We start from the raw sequence: 16,566 nt of genomic DNA, 5'->3' as shown, positions 1-16,566 counted from the left end.
AGGAGGCAAGACCGATTGTCTGGCAGTCGGAGGGCCGCCGGCTCAAACCCCGCCCTGGGTGTGTCGAAGCGTCCCCGAGCAAGACACCCAATCCCTAACTGCTCTGGCGAATGAGAGGCATCAATTGTAAAGCGCTTTGGATAAAAGCGCTATATAAATGCAGTCCATTTAGTCTCCGGCTGAAGTGATGACTATGTGAAATGCCATTCGGCTACCGGAAAGACCCTTCATCCGGTCAGCTCGAGGCTGTTCTAACATTGTGGGTCAGTGGCTATGTGAAAATGGTTTTTTTTTATTGTTTTTTTTTTTTTAATAACTATTTGTAATGTTAAAGGCTATGCCTACGTGTATGGCCTTGGCTTCTATCAATCAAATTTATTTGTATAGTGTATTTTACGGCAGTTGTCACAATGCATTTTACGGACAACCCTGACCTGAACCCCCACAGGAGCAAGCCTAAGGCGACAGTGGCAAGGAAAACTCCCTGTGACAGATAGGAAGAAACCTCGGAAGGAACCAGGCTCAAGGGGGAAACCCATCCTCCGCTGGTCGGCTCAGGTTGTCGATTGTGACAAGCATGTCAGTCAGTGGCTCACCTACCTCATAAGTCCAAGGCCATTCAAACTAATCACCAAATATCATTAGGCTATGTGTACCAACAGCTTGTTCGTATTTCCCCCCAGCACAGAGACTTAAACCAATTAGAGGGAAATATACTACTCATATTAGTGTAATGAATCCTCAGCAGCAGCAGCAATAAACAGCAGGAGCAGTAGCATCAGCAATAAACAGCAGGAGCAGTAGCATCAGCAACAGCAACACGGCAGCAGTAACATCAGCAGTAGTGGCAGCAGTACGCAGCAGCAGCAGTAGCACCCAGCAGCAGTAACAGCAGCAGCAGCAGCAGCAGTACCAGCAGCAGCAGCAGTAGTAGTAGCAGTAACAGCAGCAGGAAACATTGGCGGCTGCGACACCAGTACTTGCCAGTACAGTAGCAGCCGTGCTCCTATACTGCAAAGCTCATAGCTTTTGAACGGAAATTATGTCAATGCCAACGGATGAAGAAGTACATGTCCAAAGCCCCGTAGCTTCACTGAGGATGCTGGGAACCATCACTGCTGCCGTTGCCACACTGGAGCAGGAGTGGTGGTGTAGAACTCCGGAATGGGGACCACATTGCCAATGAGACAGAGGCGGACGGCAACCAGATTTCGTCATGGCATTTCCCAATGAAGGCTCCTCAGGGCTCGCATGGGGGCGCCACCACAGGTACCGGGTCATGGAGGAGAGGACGGAAAACAGTGCTAGTATGCAATAATGACACAAGTTTCTTCATTTTCTTAGATTAAATGCTTGAGGTGTATACAATATATAGCTAATTTAAGCATATTTGCCATGGTGAGATCATATAAAGAACCATGAAGCATAAGGAAATGCAGTTTCCAACAGTGGGTACTCCGGGGTTGAAACACTTGCCTTAAGAGAGACCAGTTGTGAACGCAGTTATGAGGCTGAATAGTCTATGAATCTTTTTTTTTTTTTTTTTTTTTTTTTTTTTAAATGTGGGGAAATGCATTATGCAGAGATTGGATGAACATATTACTGTTTCTGCCCATCAGGCGTCACGATGAGGCTAATCTTGCGTTGCGCTATCGGAAGCGACTCCTACCAAACGGATACGATGGAAGAGATGCATAGCCTGGTCCCGAAAGCCGAGACGATTGGCGATCGTGTTTTTGAGTTTCGCTTACATTACATTACAGGCATTTGGCAGACGCTCTTATCCAGAGCGACGTACGACAAAGTGTATAATCATAACCAGGAACAAGTATGACGAAACCCCTAGAGAGAAGTACCGGTCCAAGTGCAGGGAACAACCGCATAGTTCAACTTGGACCCTGAAGGTTAAACTGATTAACACTAACAACGATAACGGCAACAACGCTTAATTCGCTGACATAAGGGCCACTCCGGGCGAGGGCAGGCATCGAAGCAATAAGGTTCGAAGAATTATTTCTCAATACGTCGTTATTTAAATATTATTTAACAGTTGGGCACAGTGGGCTGCTTTAAAGGGCCACATTGCATTACTAATATGCTTACCGAATGAGTATATTAGGAGAGGAATTGGAACCAGTCTTTTTTTTTTTTTTTTTTTTTTTTTTTTTTTTTTTTAAATTAATTAAATAATTTATTTATTTATAATTCATGTATTTATTTATTTTATTAGCCATCGTATTGCACTCTATTTAGACGAAAATGCAATGTACGATTAAAGAAACTATGACAAAGTTGCGAAAGCACATGCTACAAATCTGCCTGGAACCAGCCATACCGGCAGCAGGTCCAAGGATGACGCGCCACGCCATTCGCGTGAGCATGCAATTGTAGAGACGGCGAAGCCAATAGCTAGGCTATGTGGAGCATGTCCGTAGCAGGAGGTATAATTTTTTTTTACTCAGTCGTGTGGTCACATGCCTGATCACATGCACGGTGAAGAGGTTAGAGCAGTGACGCGGAGAAGGCTACATGAAATCCCTTCTCCGCTGTGATAAGCCTAAAACGCCCGTTTAGGTGTCATGGAATACAACGATACACTTATGAATGCGGAACGTACGCATTCGCGTCTTGCAACAGCACAATATTGAGAGAACCAGTTGGATAAGACAACGTTAGGCTAATTTGTCTCATTACAATAAACATTAGCAATCCCTAAACATTCAGCATCGTGATCTGACAGCTAAATTAGATAGCCAACCAAATTGTATCCTCGCAGATTTAACACCAATATGAATTTAATGTTTTTATTTTTCTGTCGCGATGATTGGGTCCTGATAGGGAACCGGCTTTTTAAGCGCAAATCGTGAATCAGTGGAGAACAACTTTCAGAAACCGAAAGTTGAAGCCGAAGCTGGTTTGCATTTACAACATTGGCTGTAGCCTACTTGCCGGTAACAGTCCAACACTCCTTGTAGTGTAGCGATTCAGCGAAGGGTAGAATGCAGCTTTGAACAATTTAGACATCTCAGCTCTTTGCAACACGCCCTGCCGCCCATGTTCAATCTGCCAAACCTATAACAGCCAGAGTTTAACTGCCGTCTCGCAGCCCAATTTTTCCGGAATAACTGTTTACACCAGGAAGTAGGCATGGGGCCATCTAGTAGCTGCGTGTTAGCGACTGTCCTTAATCCGTCAGCCGTTCGTAATGAACAAAAGATTCTTTATCGATACGCCTACTTTTCCCATCTCAGCCAAGCGTGAGAACTTTGGCGTTCTCAATTCAGACATTTCCGCTTAGATTTACGTGCACGAACCCCAAATTCGCGTAAAACGGTTGATTGGAAGACCCCGCTCTGATCAAGTAGAGGATGTAGCGTACGACCCAATTCTACTGCGTTCAGGAAGGTAGCCGAAAACATTCACGCCAGTCTTTAGCAGTGACGCATCTAGCTTTGACTTTGGTGGTGAGAAACTCGACAATAAGCATGCCATTAACTTGTGCCCGCATACGAACGTTTCCGCTTTTAGCGAAAGACTTGCGATATTCGTGGAACCAGCCCCTCTGTGAGACGTCCCCGCAATCGAACGTGTATATTCGGTGTTGTCAATTTAGCGACTTTTAGAGGAGGCCATAGCTACTTTCTATAGAAATAGTTGGCAACACTGTATATTATGCGTTTACGCTAGACTCAGAGCTCAGCAGAAATTAAATAAGGTTGATGACATTACCCGGCAAAAATCTGCAGCTAGCAGATATGGACGTGGCAGCAGCTTCCAGGCTTGAACATGGCGTCCTCCATGGAGGGGCGGCGGCGCCGCCGCAAAGCAGCGCTCCTTGAATGAAGCTCCCTGGCCAGTTAGCAGTGAGGACAGTGCACCGGTATCCTCAATATTTGGAATAAGCCGCTTAGACAACGCTTTGCGTGGCTGGCCCCGAAATGGATCGCCTGCCTGCTGCAGCAAGAGCTTAGAGGTAAGGAGCAATGCAAATGAATAGCGAGACTTCTTCATAGTGCCTAGGCTGTGAGCTTAGACTAGCAGCTAACATGTAGCAAGTAGACTTGGTTTAGACTGGCAACGTGCCGTAGGCTAGCTGGATAGCAGGAAGAAACGCCGATTTACGAAGCAACGTACAGCGCTTGCATGCAGGAGGAGCAGCCGAATGAGTAGAGGGAGGCTGTTTAAGTAGACCGCCCTGTTAGTGAATGTACTGTGATAGGCGAACATCACTCAGCTGAGCCATCATCTGATTCGGCCGGAGCGCTTGACTCTCGTGACCTGCCAGAACTACGCGATGCTCCATTTGTGGAAGCGGCTCTTAGGGGCCATGGTCGAAAGCTAGCACACTTCTTCCATAAGAATAAAGCATACAATATACAGTATTTTACACCTCTGAAGACCCATGGTATTGTTTTGTTAGTTAGCAAGTGTTCTTTTGGAGTCTGCAAAGGGCCTTTTTGCAAACCCAAAATGGATACTATGTAAAAATGAGAAAGTTGTGTTAGTTGCTCTGTGTTAGTTGCTCCAGCCCTAAGAAAGCACACCTCCTTAAGCTGCTAATAGTAGACTCTGGTGTGCCAAATGAGGGTGGAAATGAAAATCTACAGGATGGTAGATCTCCAGGAACAGGATTGGGCAGCCCTGTTCTGGGTGGTCCAATGCATGCTGGGATAGGCTACAGTACCTGCCACAACCCTGACCAGGAATAAGTGGGTATCAATTATGGATGGATGTATGTAGTGTATTTTCTGCACATGTTAGATATAGTGAATTTCATTAACATGAGTCTAATTTATTGCAGTTACTGGATAACTGTAACTCAATAAATGGCCAAAGCATTAATGGCTTAATTAACTACTTGAACTACTAATTGTAGTTCAATTTAATTTCCATTGACTGTGTGTACTGCAGTCTAATTGCATGCCCACATTGAAATGCATGCTATAGTCTGTAATTATGCTACTGAACTTATAGAATGTATTGTATGTATGGCAAAAGCCTAGCTTGAAAGTAATAGTTTCCAGTGTGTTTCAAAACATATTTTTAAAAATGAATGTTGTACTATTTTTACCATGAAAGCACCATTTGCATTTCACATACAATGCCAAATGAGTGTATGGCATGCATTAAGCACGTTACAATGCAATAATATCACAAATATTTCATCATGCCTTACATTTCCAATGAGACCATGACTGTGACGACTTGAAATTTAATCTTGTGAAGTGAATTATTCATGGAAATTGTGACTTCCCCAAACGTATGAGCGATTACTGGCCACACCTTTATCTCCAGAGAGAATATAAGGCCAGGTGCACAGAGAGAGAGGCATTCAGAACACCTCTGATCTTCAGCTCTACACCAGCCTGAGACCTCCACCTGTGACCACACCCAGCCACCTAACTGAGCAGGTGAGATCAAGTGCAGAGAAGCCTGTCTTACAATGCGTCCATTTTATAAAAATGGCAGTGTTCACCATGGGATAGATAAATATTACCTTTCTGCCATTAGTTATGTGTAGCTGAAGCCTGTATTCTATAATCTTTTACATCAAGGTAAGTTCTAACAAATGATGTGATTTATGAAATATACATTTGTCAAATATGAATTTGGGTGTCTTTTTCTTACGTGCTTATATATATATATATATATATATTTATATATGTATGTATATATATATATGTACATACATACATACATACGCACACACACATGCACAGGAGGAGGAGTTAGGCTTAGGTTAGGCAAGGTTATTCCCAGTAAGAAATTGCAAAAGAAGCTTATGATTTCCATCGGCAGTGCTCAGTACACACTCAGAAGGATCCAGCCATTGATTTGATTCGTTAGAGCTTGTCCAAGCTAGTTAATTGTCTCACAAGCTCATAAATACTAAAATCACACATTTTATTTTGCTTTGCTTTGTAACCAGAGCCATACAACAGTGCAGACTCAGCAACTGAACCGCCAAGATGAGCGTAAGTGTGAAGGATTTTGGATTTTTTTTTAAAGCTGAAAAATAGAATATCCAGGTTTATCTTATGATTGATATAATGTTAACGTGACATAAAGAAGATACTTGCACAATAGATAAAGTTAAGGGAGAGGTTATTTTGTTAATTGTTTGATAGTTATTCAGTCCCTGTGTCTCAGTGTGTTGCTAGCCCCAGCTCTGTCTAACATGCAGGAGATTCCTTACACAGTTCTGCCTCCCTGCTGATTAAACTGTGGGATGGTTTCTAATGTCTACTGTCCAAGACAAGTGAAAAAGTCAGTATGTGGAATGCAGATACATTTACATGTTAAAAGTTTCCTGTTTTAAACAGGATGTGGAGTTGAAAAATATGGCCTTCGAGTCAGGAATGGAACTGAAGGTCACAGGAGTCACCACACCGTGTTGCTCCCGGTGAGTCACTGGTGCCTCTGTCTCTATTAGGACAGTTTACACTCTCGCTAAATCTTTTCCCACCTTCATCCATGATCATCCACCCATGTGTGTTTCTTTCTCTCCCAGTTTCTCGATCAATGTGGGCCACTCCAGAGAAAACATTGCACTGCACTTTAACCCGCGCTTCCACTATGGTGGTGACCAAGAAGTCACCGTTATGAACTCCTGTAAGGATGGGTGCTGGCAAGAAGAAATGAAAGAGAAATTCTTCCCTTTCCGGCTGAGGATGGAGTTTGAGGTGAGGAGACTTTGTGTCATGGTCCTGTTTTCCTGTCTGTGTTTCCCCTGTTGGGCCGCCAGATGGCGGCACTTCTGTTTTGTGTCCTGCTCCCCCCCTGTTAATTGTATGATTGTTTCATTGTCTCGTTATCCCATCATTGTTCCCACCTGTGTCTTATCCCCTCCTTCTGGTTTGATTGTTTTTTGAGTTCACCTGTGTCTTGTTACCCCTGTCTATTTAAGTTCTCTGTTCCCTTGACTCGGGTGCTGGTTCCTTGTGTTTGTTTCCCGACTTTCACGTACCTGCCTTCTTGTGTTTGTTTACAATGTTGCAAACCGTATGTACCTGCTTGTATTTTGTGCCTGACTGTGTTTTGTTTGACTTGTGCTCTGCCTTCCCGTGTTCTGCCCTGCTGGTGTTTGTTCCCGATTTGCGTTTCCTCAGACCCATTGTACCTGCCTGCGTTTTTTACCTGTTTGTGTTTGTTTCCTGACCGTATTATACCTGCCTGTTTTGTTTGACCTGCCCTTGTGCTCTGTTTGACCTGCCCTTGTCCTCTACCTGCCTGTGTTCTGCCCTGCCCATGTTTGTGAGTTCCTCTTGTTTTCTGTTTTATTTAGATATTTTTTGAGTTTGTGTTTTTGCCCTTCGTGTCCTTTCTGTTCCCTGTTTGTTTGCCTTTCTGTAAGTAAAGTCTTTGTTAATTTTCTCCCTTTTGAGTTTCGTGTTTTTTCCACTCTGCGCCTGGGTCCCAGCACCCGCACCGTCACACTTTGTTCAGTCCTCTGTACCCGTATTCAACCGATCAGTCTGCAATTTGGTATCGGCATCATAGGGGGGCACTGAGGGGCACTGCCCCCCCCCCCCCATATCTTAGATTGTTATAACAAATTACTCCACCCTCGGTTGGTGATCTAAACTATTTTAATGTGTGCAGAGTTCTTCAATGTCTTATCATATTCATGTAAATAACATTTGCAAAGTCAAGTGACCTTAAACACCTGCCCATCTGAAATACCCTGATGCTGAACCTGCTGCAACTACTAAAGCAAAAGCACTTGCATAATACGATGAGATGAGACACTTCACCCAGAAATCTTTAGCCTCCATTCTCAGGAAAACTGCCCTTCACAACCCTGCATGTTAGAGACATGGACCCTTTAAGGGGGGGAGGGCAGAAATAATGTACCCACATAGCAGAGCTTCATGAGAAATATTCCAGCCAAATTATTCATTCAAATTATTTATTAATGATTTAATTATTGTTAAATCATTCAACTCATATACTACTTAATCTCTTACTACATTATGATTTTTATTCAAGACCAATTATGTGAAATAAGTTCTTACAGCAATGGAATTAAACATACATAAAATAAATGAAGATCAAGAGCTGCGGCATGTAGATTTAGATATTTATACTTAGATCACTCAGGCTTGTTTAATTGTTTTATACTGCAGTTGTAGTGAGTTCTATGTGAACGGGACTGTTTCTTCTTTGGTAACTTAACTCTCCTGCTACTCTCCCCAGCCTCATTTTAACTTTCCTATGATCTCTCCTCCTCTCTTCCAGGTGACCATTATCTTCGCCGATGACAAATTTTACATTAATCAACATAATGGCCATGTGGTGCAGTTCCCCAACCGTCCGGGTGACAAAGAATATGATTACATTTGGATTGAAGGAGATGTCACAGTCAAACGCATACATGTGAACTAAAGACCAATCAGGAGCTGCTAGCCATCCCTTTTTGGCTCCTGATTTGCTGATCTGCTTCTGCTTCCTGCTTCCTTCCTACAGCTGTGCTATGACTGCACTTTGTCTCTCCCAGACATCAGTGCCTTTAATCTTGTGCTTCTCTGCAACATTTAACAGACCCCCTCTGGCGTCTGTCCAAACTCACTGAGTATGAGAATCATTCCAGCTTCAATAATAAATCTCTGTAATGAGCAAATTTACTTATCGTGTGTGGCTGTTCTTTTGGGGGGGGGGGGGCATTTCTTACTACAGATCTTGTGCATCAACACACTTTAAGGGTCACTGTAGCATTAGGTCCAGTGGAACGGATTGGTCTCAGCCCCACTGGCTGGTGGAGAGAGCACATGCACCTGGGCTGCGTTAACCAATCAGCCCAGGTGCTTAAAGGTGTGTTCCTCTCTACAGTTTGGGGTCGCGACTGGGAGTACACACTGAGAGAGCATGTTTCTAAGTTTTCGCTTCTTCAAAAAAGCTAGTGGATCTGGTCAGCTGAAAAGCTGTTTTTGTTTTGTCTTTGTAATTGTTTTTATTGTTTTAGTTCATTGATTTCGCTCAGAACCCGTGAGAGGGAAGGGTGAAGGTGTTTATGAATTTTTTGCGTTGGTATGGGAGCGCTCTCTCTCTCTCCAAGCGGCAAACGACGGTGCAAACCCAGAACTGCTGCATCTTGCTCCCAGGGGTGAAACATCGGCATGTGACTGTCTCAAATTCACCCTTCAGTCAGAACAGGATAAACATGGTTTACAGTATTTTTTAGGCTAGTTAATGGTGTTTATTCTGGATCTTTAATACCGATTACATTTCACACATTCTTCATTAACTCAGCTGGATGTTATCTGAGGACATTCAGGTCAGGTTTTTCCATAAAAGGAGGTGATGTTGAGGGACCTGGAACCTGAACTTTCACCTCACTGAACGTGCACCTCACAACTGCAATTCCCTAACTAGTGGCCACACTGACATGCACAGAAAAAGAATAATTTGGCTTATATGATGTGATAATAATTATTTCTTCTTTTTAATTTGGAAAAAAGTAAATGTCCATCTTCATCTTTTGGCTTAATAACAGTTTAAGAAAGTGGCTCCAAAAGGGGTTAAAGGAAGCCTGGTTGTCCTGTCAGACTCACAGTGGGTCATCTTGCTCTTGGAGTGAGTGCTTTCAGTATCTGAGCCACTCAAGAAAAGTCATTCTGTGTTTATCAAACATACTCTCTGGAAAATATATTCATTCATAAATAAATATTTCTTTGGCAGATTGGACTCTTTCCTTGTCTACGAATTATGTTTCTAACTTCCACATTTATATGGTTAAAAAAATGAGATCACACGCACGCAAATATTATGGCCAATGAGAAGACCCAGAGCGACAGAGAACCAATGGGAAGACAGAGAGGCTCTTTGCCGAGACTGAACCACTGCTCTGTGGTTTCTGAAATCACCCCCGCTGCTCTTTGCTCTGCTGCATTTCACTAGAAGCACCACTAGATGTCAGCCTTGACTCACCATCATTCAGTGGTGAGCACCTCCGCATTCACAACCTGGGTTCTGAGCTTCTGTTGTCACCCTTTTTGTTTGATGAGGAAAACAGTCCTAACGAAGAGCTGCCTCATTCTTCATTTCAATCATTTCGTGGAATCATCACTTTCATTATTCTGGCTTTGTTTATAACCAGGTTCCCATTCTGTAGTTAAAAGCAGTGGCCAAAAAGGTGTAAGCACAAATATACATATTCATATATACCTGCCACAGCATAGAGTCCAGCTGTATCTGCAGTTCTTCAGGAAGGATACAGCACCATTCTTCCATGAGAGACTCTGTTCAAGAATCTCCTATAAATACAAGTCCTCCCCCTGCTGTACCTGTCCTTCACCCTGGATGGCTCCACAGTGTCACCCTCCTCATCTGTTAGGAATCTGAGTGGCACTGGACAACAGACTGTCCCTCTCTGAGAACATCATGGCAGTTTGTATGGCGTGCACATTCTTTGTGTAATACATCCAGAGAATCCGCCCCTTCCTCACCACCTACTCAGCCCAGCTCTTAGTCCAGGCGCTGATCACTTCCCATCTGGACTCCTGCACCTCCCTCCTCGCTGGCCTCCCTGCCTCCACTATCAGACCCCTGCAGCTCCTCCACAACACTGCTGCTCCTCTGATCTACAGCCTCCCCAGACTCCGCCATGTCACTCCCCTTCTCCTCTCCCTCCACCTATGTCAGCTCACGTCCAATTCTGAACCTCTATCGGGCAGCTAATCTTCAAAAGATTACCAGACCCTACGCACGTACAACCTGTTGCATGTATGTTATATATGTTACATATTCAAAACACCACCATATCACATCGATACTATGTTTAGTGGAAGCAGTAGAGTATGACAAAAGTCATGCATTCACTTGCACTTGCACAGAATACTAATGGGTCCGTTCCAGTTTGATGTTTCAAACAGGGGAGGCAAGAGACCAGTATATATTGGGTGCATTTATCAAGCATCGGGGACTTAATTGACCTAATTAGTCTTCTATAGAATTGTTGAAAAACTGGCAATCATTTGTCATGATATATTGATATCTCATTTTCAATGAAGTTCTATGTGGTAGAAAGTCTTAGGAAATCAGAATGACGTTATTCTGTATCCACAGAATTTTCTGATGATGTATACATGATATACACAATTCATTTTCATAGCACTGGGCATATATAGTACATTACTCATGCCCACTGCATCACACCATAGTTAGACCCACGCCACATAGCCTACTGGCTAAGTGTTAAAGGATAAACTAGCATATCTAGAGTTGTAAGAACACCTCAGAAGTAACATGACCTGTTAATTGTGACAAAGATGTTGGAATCAGTTTTATATGCTCCTAAAACAGAGTGATCTTGGTATTTCACATTTATGGCTTTTACGCGTAATCGTCACTCTAGAAAAGAAAATGGGATTATGATTATAACGAATGAGTATTTTTACATGTCAAAACGTCGCTAGGTTTGAAAACAAACTTAGAGATGCGCATTTCTCACGTTTGCGAAAGCGGACTGTTATTCTGAATGATTTCCGAAGAATCTGCCGTATTACTGTTGGCAATAGGCGATCTGTAGGCTGTAGGCGATCTGATTGCTCTCTTGCTCGTGTCTGTCACGCACTTCCTGTTTGTGGTGGAAAGAGTGAGGGCTGTTTGAAGAAGTTTGTTACAGGGTTGTATCGTGCTTTCAAGTGTGTATTTGATATGTTTTTTTGTTTTTTTCTAAACTCCATATTACAAGTAAGGTAAGACTGTTTTGCTCCTAAGGTGAAAATCTTGTTGCCGTTAGGGGACAGGAGGGCTTTTCCTCTGTTTCTCTCCGTTATGCACTCGGCTGGCGAACTAGCCGGTTAGATCATTTGGCCTCTGTCTTGCTGAGGTTTTTGTGTGGTTTTTCAACCTCCCATGAGAAAATATTATTGTAGTTAGATGGTTTTTTCCTTATTGTTGCATGCTAACATTATCTGTTGTTCGAACATTATTGATCTGATTCCGACATAGCTCAGGAGGTAAGAGTGGTTGTCTGGCAGTCGGAGGGTTGCCGGTTCGATCCCCGCCCTGCGTTTCGAAGTGTCCCTGAGCAAGACACCTAATCCCTAACTGCTCTGGTGAATGAGAGGCATCAATTGTAAAGCGCTTTGGATAAAAGCGCTATATAAATGCCGTCCATTTATCATTTCAATTTTGGTTGTATTCTGTTCTGAGATCAACAAATTATTTCCTAATACAAGTGTTCCTTCAGTCATTGCTATTTAGTATAAAGCTAGCTAGTTGGATTATAATTGGAGTGATTCCAATCTGAGTAGTTTTGTTTCTTGTTACGTATTCAACACTTAACTTTTAGATAAAAGTGCCTTCATTCATTCATTCATTCATTCATTCACTCATTTTTACTGTCCGGTTTCTGCAGATAGTTGTCCGGAGCCTCCCTCACGTTTTTTAAAGTGTGGTCTTGATGCTTCCATTTTCGGCAGTAACTTACTCTAGACATAGGGAGAGATAGGGTGATAGTTTGGGGCTAAAAATGTGGCCAAAGCTGTATGAGGGTTGCGGGATGATCGCGCTTCTGGAAAGCGTTTTCCAGGGCGAGTTCGTCTGCCACTGTTGCCAACGGGTAGAGCAAGATTTTAGATCTTGAGGGCCAGCTTGCTGGACTCCACAGTTCGCAATTAGCAGAGTTCCAGGAACTGAGTAGCTTGTCCTCTGAGGGTTTAGTGTGCACGCCACAGCTGGGAAGGGGGGTGAACCCAGAGAAGACAGAGATAGTTGGGTGACAGTGGGGCGCAGGTGCAGAAAAGGGCGTGCACACCACACAGGGGCGACATCTCCAGCGGTTGTGGTGTCCAACCGATTCCAGCCCTTGCAGGAATTGCATCTGGCTCTTAACCCTGAGAGTGGGAGGGCTGAGGAGCCAATGGGCACCCAGGTGGCCACATCCTCCCAGAAAAGGGAGTTATTGATAGTGGGGATTCAGTTATTAGGGGGTAGACAGCATAGTCTGTTCGCATGAAAAGGAGTCAGTCTTGTACGGTATGTTGCCTGCCTGGTGCCCAGGTAGGAGATCTCCTGGAGCGTCCGGACAAGCTTCTGGCCAGAGTGAGGAGGGATCCAGTGGTCATGGTTCACATAGGTGATTCATTGTTCATTTCATTGTATGTATGTATGTACCACTTATTGTAAAGCGTTTTTGAGTCCATGAAAAGCGCTATATAAAATAAATGTATTATTATTATTAGGAACCAATGACATAGGTAAGGGTAGGCTTGAGGTTCTGCAGGACAAATTTGTGGAGCTAGCAGAAAAGATTAGGAGCATAACCTCCACAGTAGTTTTTTTTCTAGAATACAACTGGTACCACGTGCAAAACATTTTTTTTTTTTTTAATACCCTTGACTACAGACCTGGTGTATGAAACAGGTTTATGGGGTACTGGTTTATGGGGCACTGGGACTACTTCTGGGACAGGGGTGACTTGTACAAGTGCGACGAGCTGCACCTGAACCTGAAGGGTACTGCTGCACTGGGCCATCGTATGCTCAGGGTAGCACAGGATTATTTAAACTAGGGAATTATGGGGCAGGGAGGTCAGAAAGTGAAAAGGGTAGAGAGGTGCAGACTGCCAGGATGGAAGCTGTCAAGGCTTCCTATAACAGTGTGAATGCTAATGAAGTCTTTTTAAAGCAAAGTTGTAGTAAGGGTGGCTTGGGACAGCAGGGGGTGAGGGAACGGGAGAGCATGTGTAGAAGTAATAATCTGAAATGTCTTTGTTTAAATGCTATAAGTATCAAAAAATACTTGAGGCTGCTATACATAGGTTGTTTATGATATAGTTGGGATTACAGAGACATGGCTTGTGGATGAGGATGGGGATGAATATAGTATAGAAGTGTACAAACTCATTAGGAAGGATAGATTCAGTAAGAGAGGTGGGGGTGTAGCTCTATGTAAAAGGGGCTTATTTATTGAAAAAATATGAATAATACTAATAATAATTATAATTATTACTATGATTATTATTACTTTATCATAGATTTCGATTTTTTGTGGCTACAAAGAAGTTAAATTATTAAACAGCTTGTAAGAGTAAACAAGATCAGACTTCATCAGTCCCAATTTAACATCTTATTATTTCTAAGCAAATATTGTTGTTTTAGACATTTTGAAAAAAGTGTCTATGATATAAATACCATATAGTTATAAACTTCCTTCAAGATGGTAAAAGCTTTTCTTGCAAGGCAGCTGTTGCCAGCAGAGCATGCAGTAATTTAATTAACCAGAAGGGGGCACTGGTGCGCAGTGAGAAATGAGGTACCACACTAACTGAAGCCTGCTGTCCTCGAACAGTGCTGCCACACTTCACACTTCCTGTTCACACTTAATCATGCCCTTTATTATTTTCCAGTCTGCTGCACCAAAGTGTCCTACAGTGCATAGTGTGGAATTTAATCCCAATTTTTATATAAATTCTAATCTGAATTTATAATCACAGCATGTTAGTTTGTTAGTCCTTGCCACATGAAATCAAACCATCAGTACAATAAGCATAGTTATGTTTGAAGGGCGTGCATTTTCTTATTTCTCCAATTGCATATATTTTGGATAACTGAATATGGGACTCTTCATTTCTTGAGGAAAGTCTTGTGGAAATGAGTCAAGTCAAACAGTAAAAATGTCAAGTTAAAAAAAAAGTTGTTTTCATAAAATATATGATGATATACCGTTTATGAAATGGCATAGTAAATTTGAAGTTTTTTTCCCCTTCTTTTGGAGAGAGCACTCATTGTGGTCTCGCAGCAAATCTGTGTGTGATTGTTTGACATTTCTCTCTGATTTCACATGAGAAATACACGCACATTTCAGCGGCACACACGCGCGGTCCAGCGCTGTCCAGGGCTTGCTCTATCATTAAACGCTCAGTCAGGCTAAAACGGCTTTGAGCTGTAGAACAGATTCTGAAATTGCCGCTTACGAAAACAGAAGAAACCCATTTTGTAGAAGCAGAGGGTTCCTCCCCTAATTTTATACCAAAGATCATAACATTGAAACGGTACCAGGGCCATGGTTAGAACATAGACATTTTGTAGATCTTGTTTACTTTTGGTTGAGTATGGCTTTCCCACAAAATCAGATGGTAGCTTTCTATAAACGGGATCGGTTGTGATTTTTAAAATTTTGTATTTTCTTTGGCCGGGAAAAGCGTAACAAAACAAAACGGAGGTTTCCAGCCCGCGAATTCGAGCTCAGGTCGGCGAGCGACACGCGGCCGGTAATTTGCAGAGACGGATCGCGAGACGCTGGCAGAACGAGCTGCGTGAGCCAGTGTTTTCTTTCTGCTACACAGCCCTCAGCTGTGGAGGGGGAAACGGGCCTCCGGTCATTTAATTAACCTGCTCGTTAACGCTCGTTTACAGAGTGCTTTGCACAGGAGAACATTACGTCACATTACAGGCGTTCAGCAGACGCTCTTATCCACAGCGACTTACACAACTTTTTACACAACATTTACACTGCATCCATCCATACAGCTGGATATACACTGAAGCTGTGCAGGTTAAGTAGCTTGCTCAAGGGTACAACTGCAGTGTCCTACCTGGGTATCAATCCTCTGTATTACCCATTATACTCCACTGCAGCCATACTGTTGTTTTATACTGATTTAGCCTGAAGCCTGAAGACCTCAGGTCCCAAGTGTTGCTGTTAGGAGAGGATTCAGAAGCTGAAAAAACAGTAAATCTGTCCCTGTGAAGCAGTGTTGAAATACAGGGCCTGAAGGTAGGACAGCAGGAAATCACTCACATCTGGAGAGCTCAGAGTTCATGGATTAAGGTAACAGATTGGAAACAAACCTTCTGAGCCACTTCACAGTATCAATCAGTCAATCAGTCAAATTTTATTTATATAGCATATTTCACAGCAATTGTCACAATACGCTTCACAGACAACCCTGGCCTAGACCCACACAGGAGCAAGCCTGTGTATACTAAATTGCTCACAGGAAGCTGGTCTCCGTACTCCGACCTTTGCCATTCAGTGTGCAGCGCGTGAGCTTCTAGGAGGTCAAACAGATCTGTGCTGGCGCTGTGGAGTGCATTGCGTTCAGCAGTAAGGCGTAGGCTGCGTCAAATGGACTGGTAAATGGACTGCATTTATATAGCGCTTTTATCCAAAGCGCTTTACAATTGATGCCTCTCATTCGGCAACCCTCCGACTGCCAGACAATCGGTCTTACCTCCTGAGCTATGTCACGTCAGAGCCGGCCGCTGGCGTAAACACTCAGGCGCTCACGGCCACAGCTCTCCCTGCGCCACACAGCTCAGGGTTAAGTGGTGGGTGAGATTTATGTTGGACAACTTTGGGGCCACAACGACATTCCTCTTTTAGACCAGCAAATCCCTGGGTCCGGCTCTGAGTCAGCCCCCCTGGCCCGAAAAGCATCGCTAGCCCCTCAGCGGTGGGACAGGTGTCTTTAGCTGGATGGGCTAACGTGCTAACGTGCTTTTTCAGGAGTACGGTTTGGCGCGCGGGGAGATCGTGGTTTTAATCCCTCCACAAACCCCTTGGCAGATTGTGAATGTTACACCAGCCCCTGCTCGTCTTCACAGTCACAGCTAGCTG

General features: G+C 43.4%; 1 protein-coding gene across 2 annotated transcripts in view; it reads left to right on the top strand.

Moving 5' to 3' along the window:
* The window catches only part of LOC118234090 (galactose-binding lectin l-1-like), a 34,305-nt gene extending 25,681 nt beyond the window's left edge, over positions 1-8,624 (top strand). Inside the window, exons 1-5 of one of the 2 annotated variants that reach the window (XM_035430406.1) lie at positions 5,287-5,411; positions 5,930-5,975; positions 6,324-6,403; positions 6,512-6,683; positions 8,239-8,624. In XM_035430406.1, the coding sequence (XP_035286297.1) occupies positions 5,970-5,975; positions 6,324-6,403; positions 6,512-6,683; positions 8,239-8,385 (405 nt within the window). In that variant the 5' untranslated portion in view covers positions 5,287-5,411; positions 5,930-5,969 and the 3' untranslated portion in view covers positions 8,386-8,624. Of the gene's footprint in view, positions 1-5,286; positions 5,412-5,929; positions 5,976-6,323; positions 6,404-6,511; positions 6,684-8,238 lie in introns of those variants that run through there. The other variant, XM_035430407.1, reaches the window with a different exon arrangement.
* Positions 8,625-16,566: the final 7,942 nt, after the last annotated feature.

The sequence above is a fragment of the Anguilla anguilla genome, chromosome 8, assembly GCF_013347855.1.
Source record: "Anguilla anguilla isolate fAngAng1 chromosome 8, fAngAng1.pri, whole genome shotgun sequence".
Lineage (NCBI taxonomy): Eukaryota > Metazoa > Chordata > Actinopteri > Anguilliformes > Anguillidae > Anguilla > Anguilla anguilla.
The sequence above is the reverse complement of the archived record's forward strand: the minus strand, read 5'-3'. Positions and strand labels throughout refer to the sequence as shown.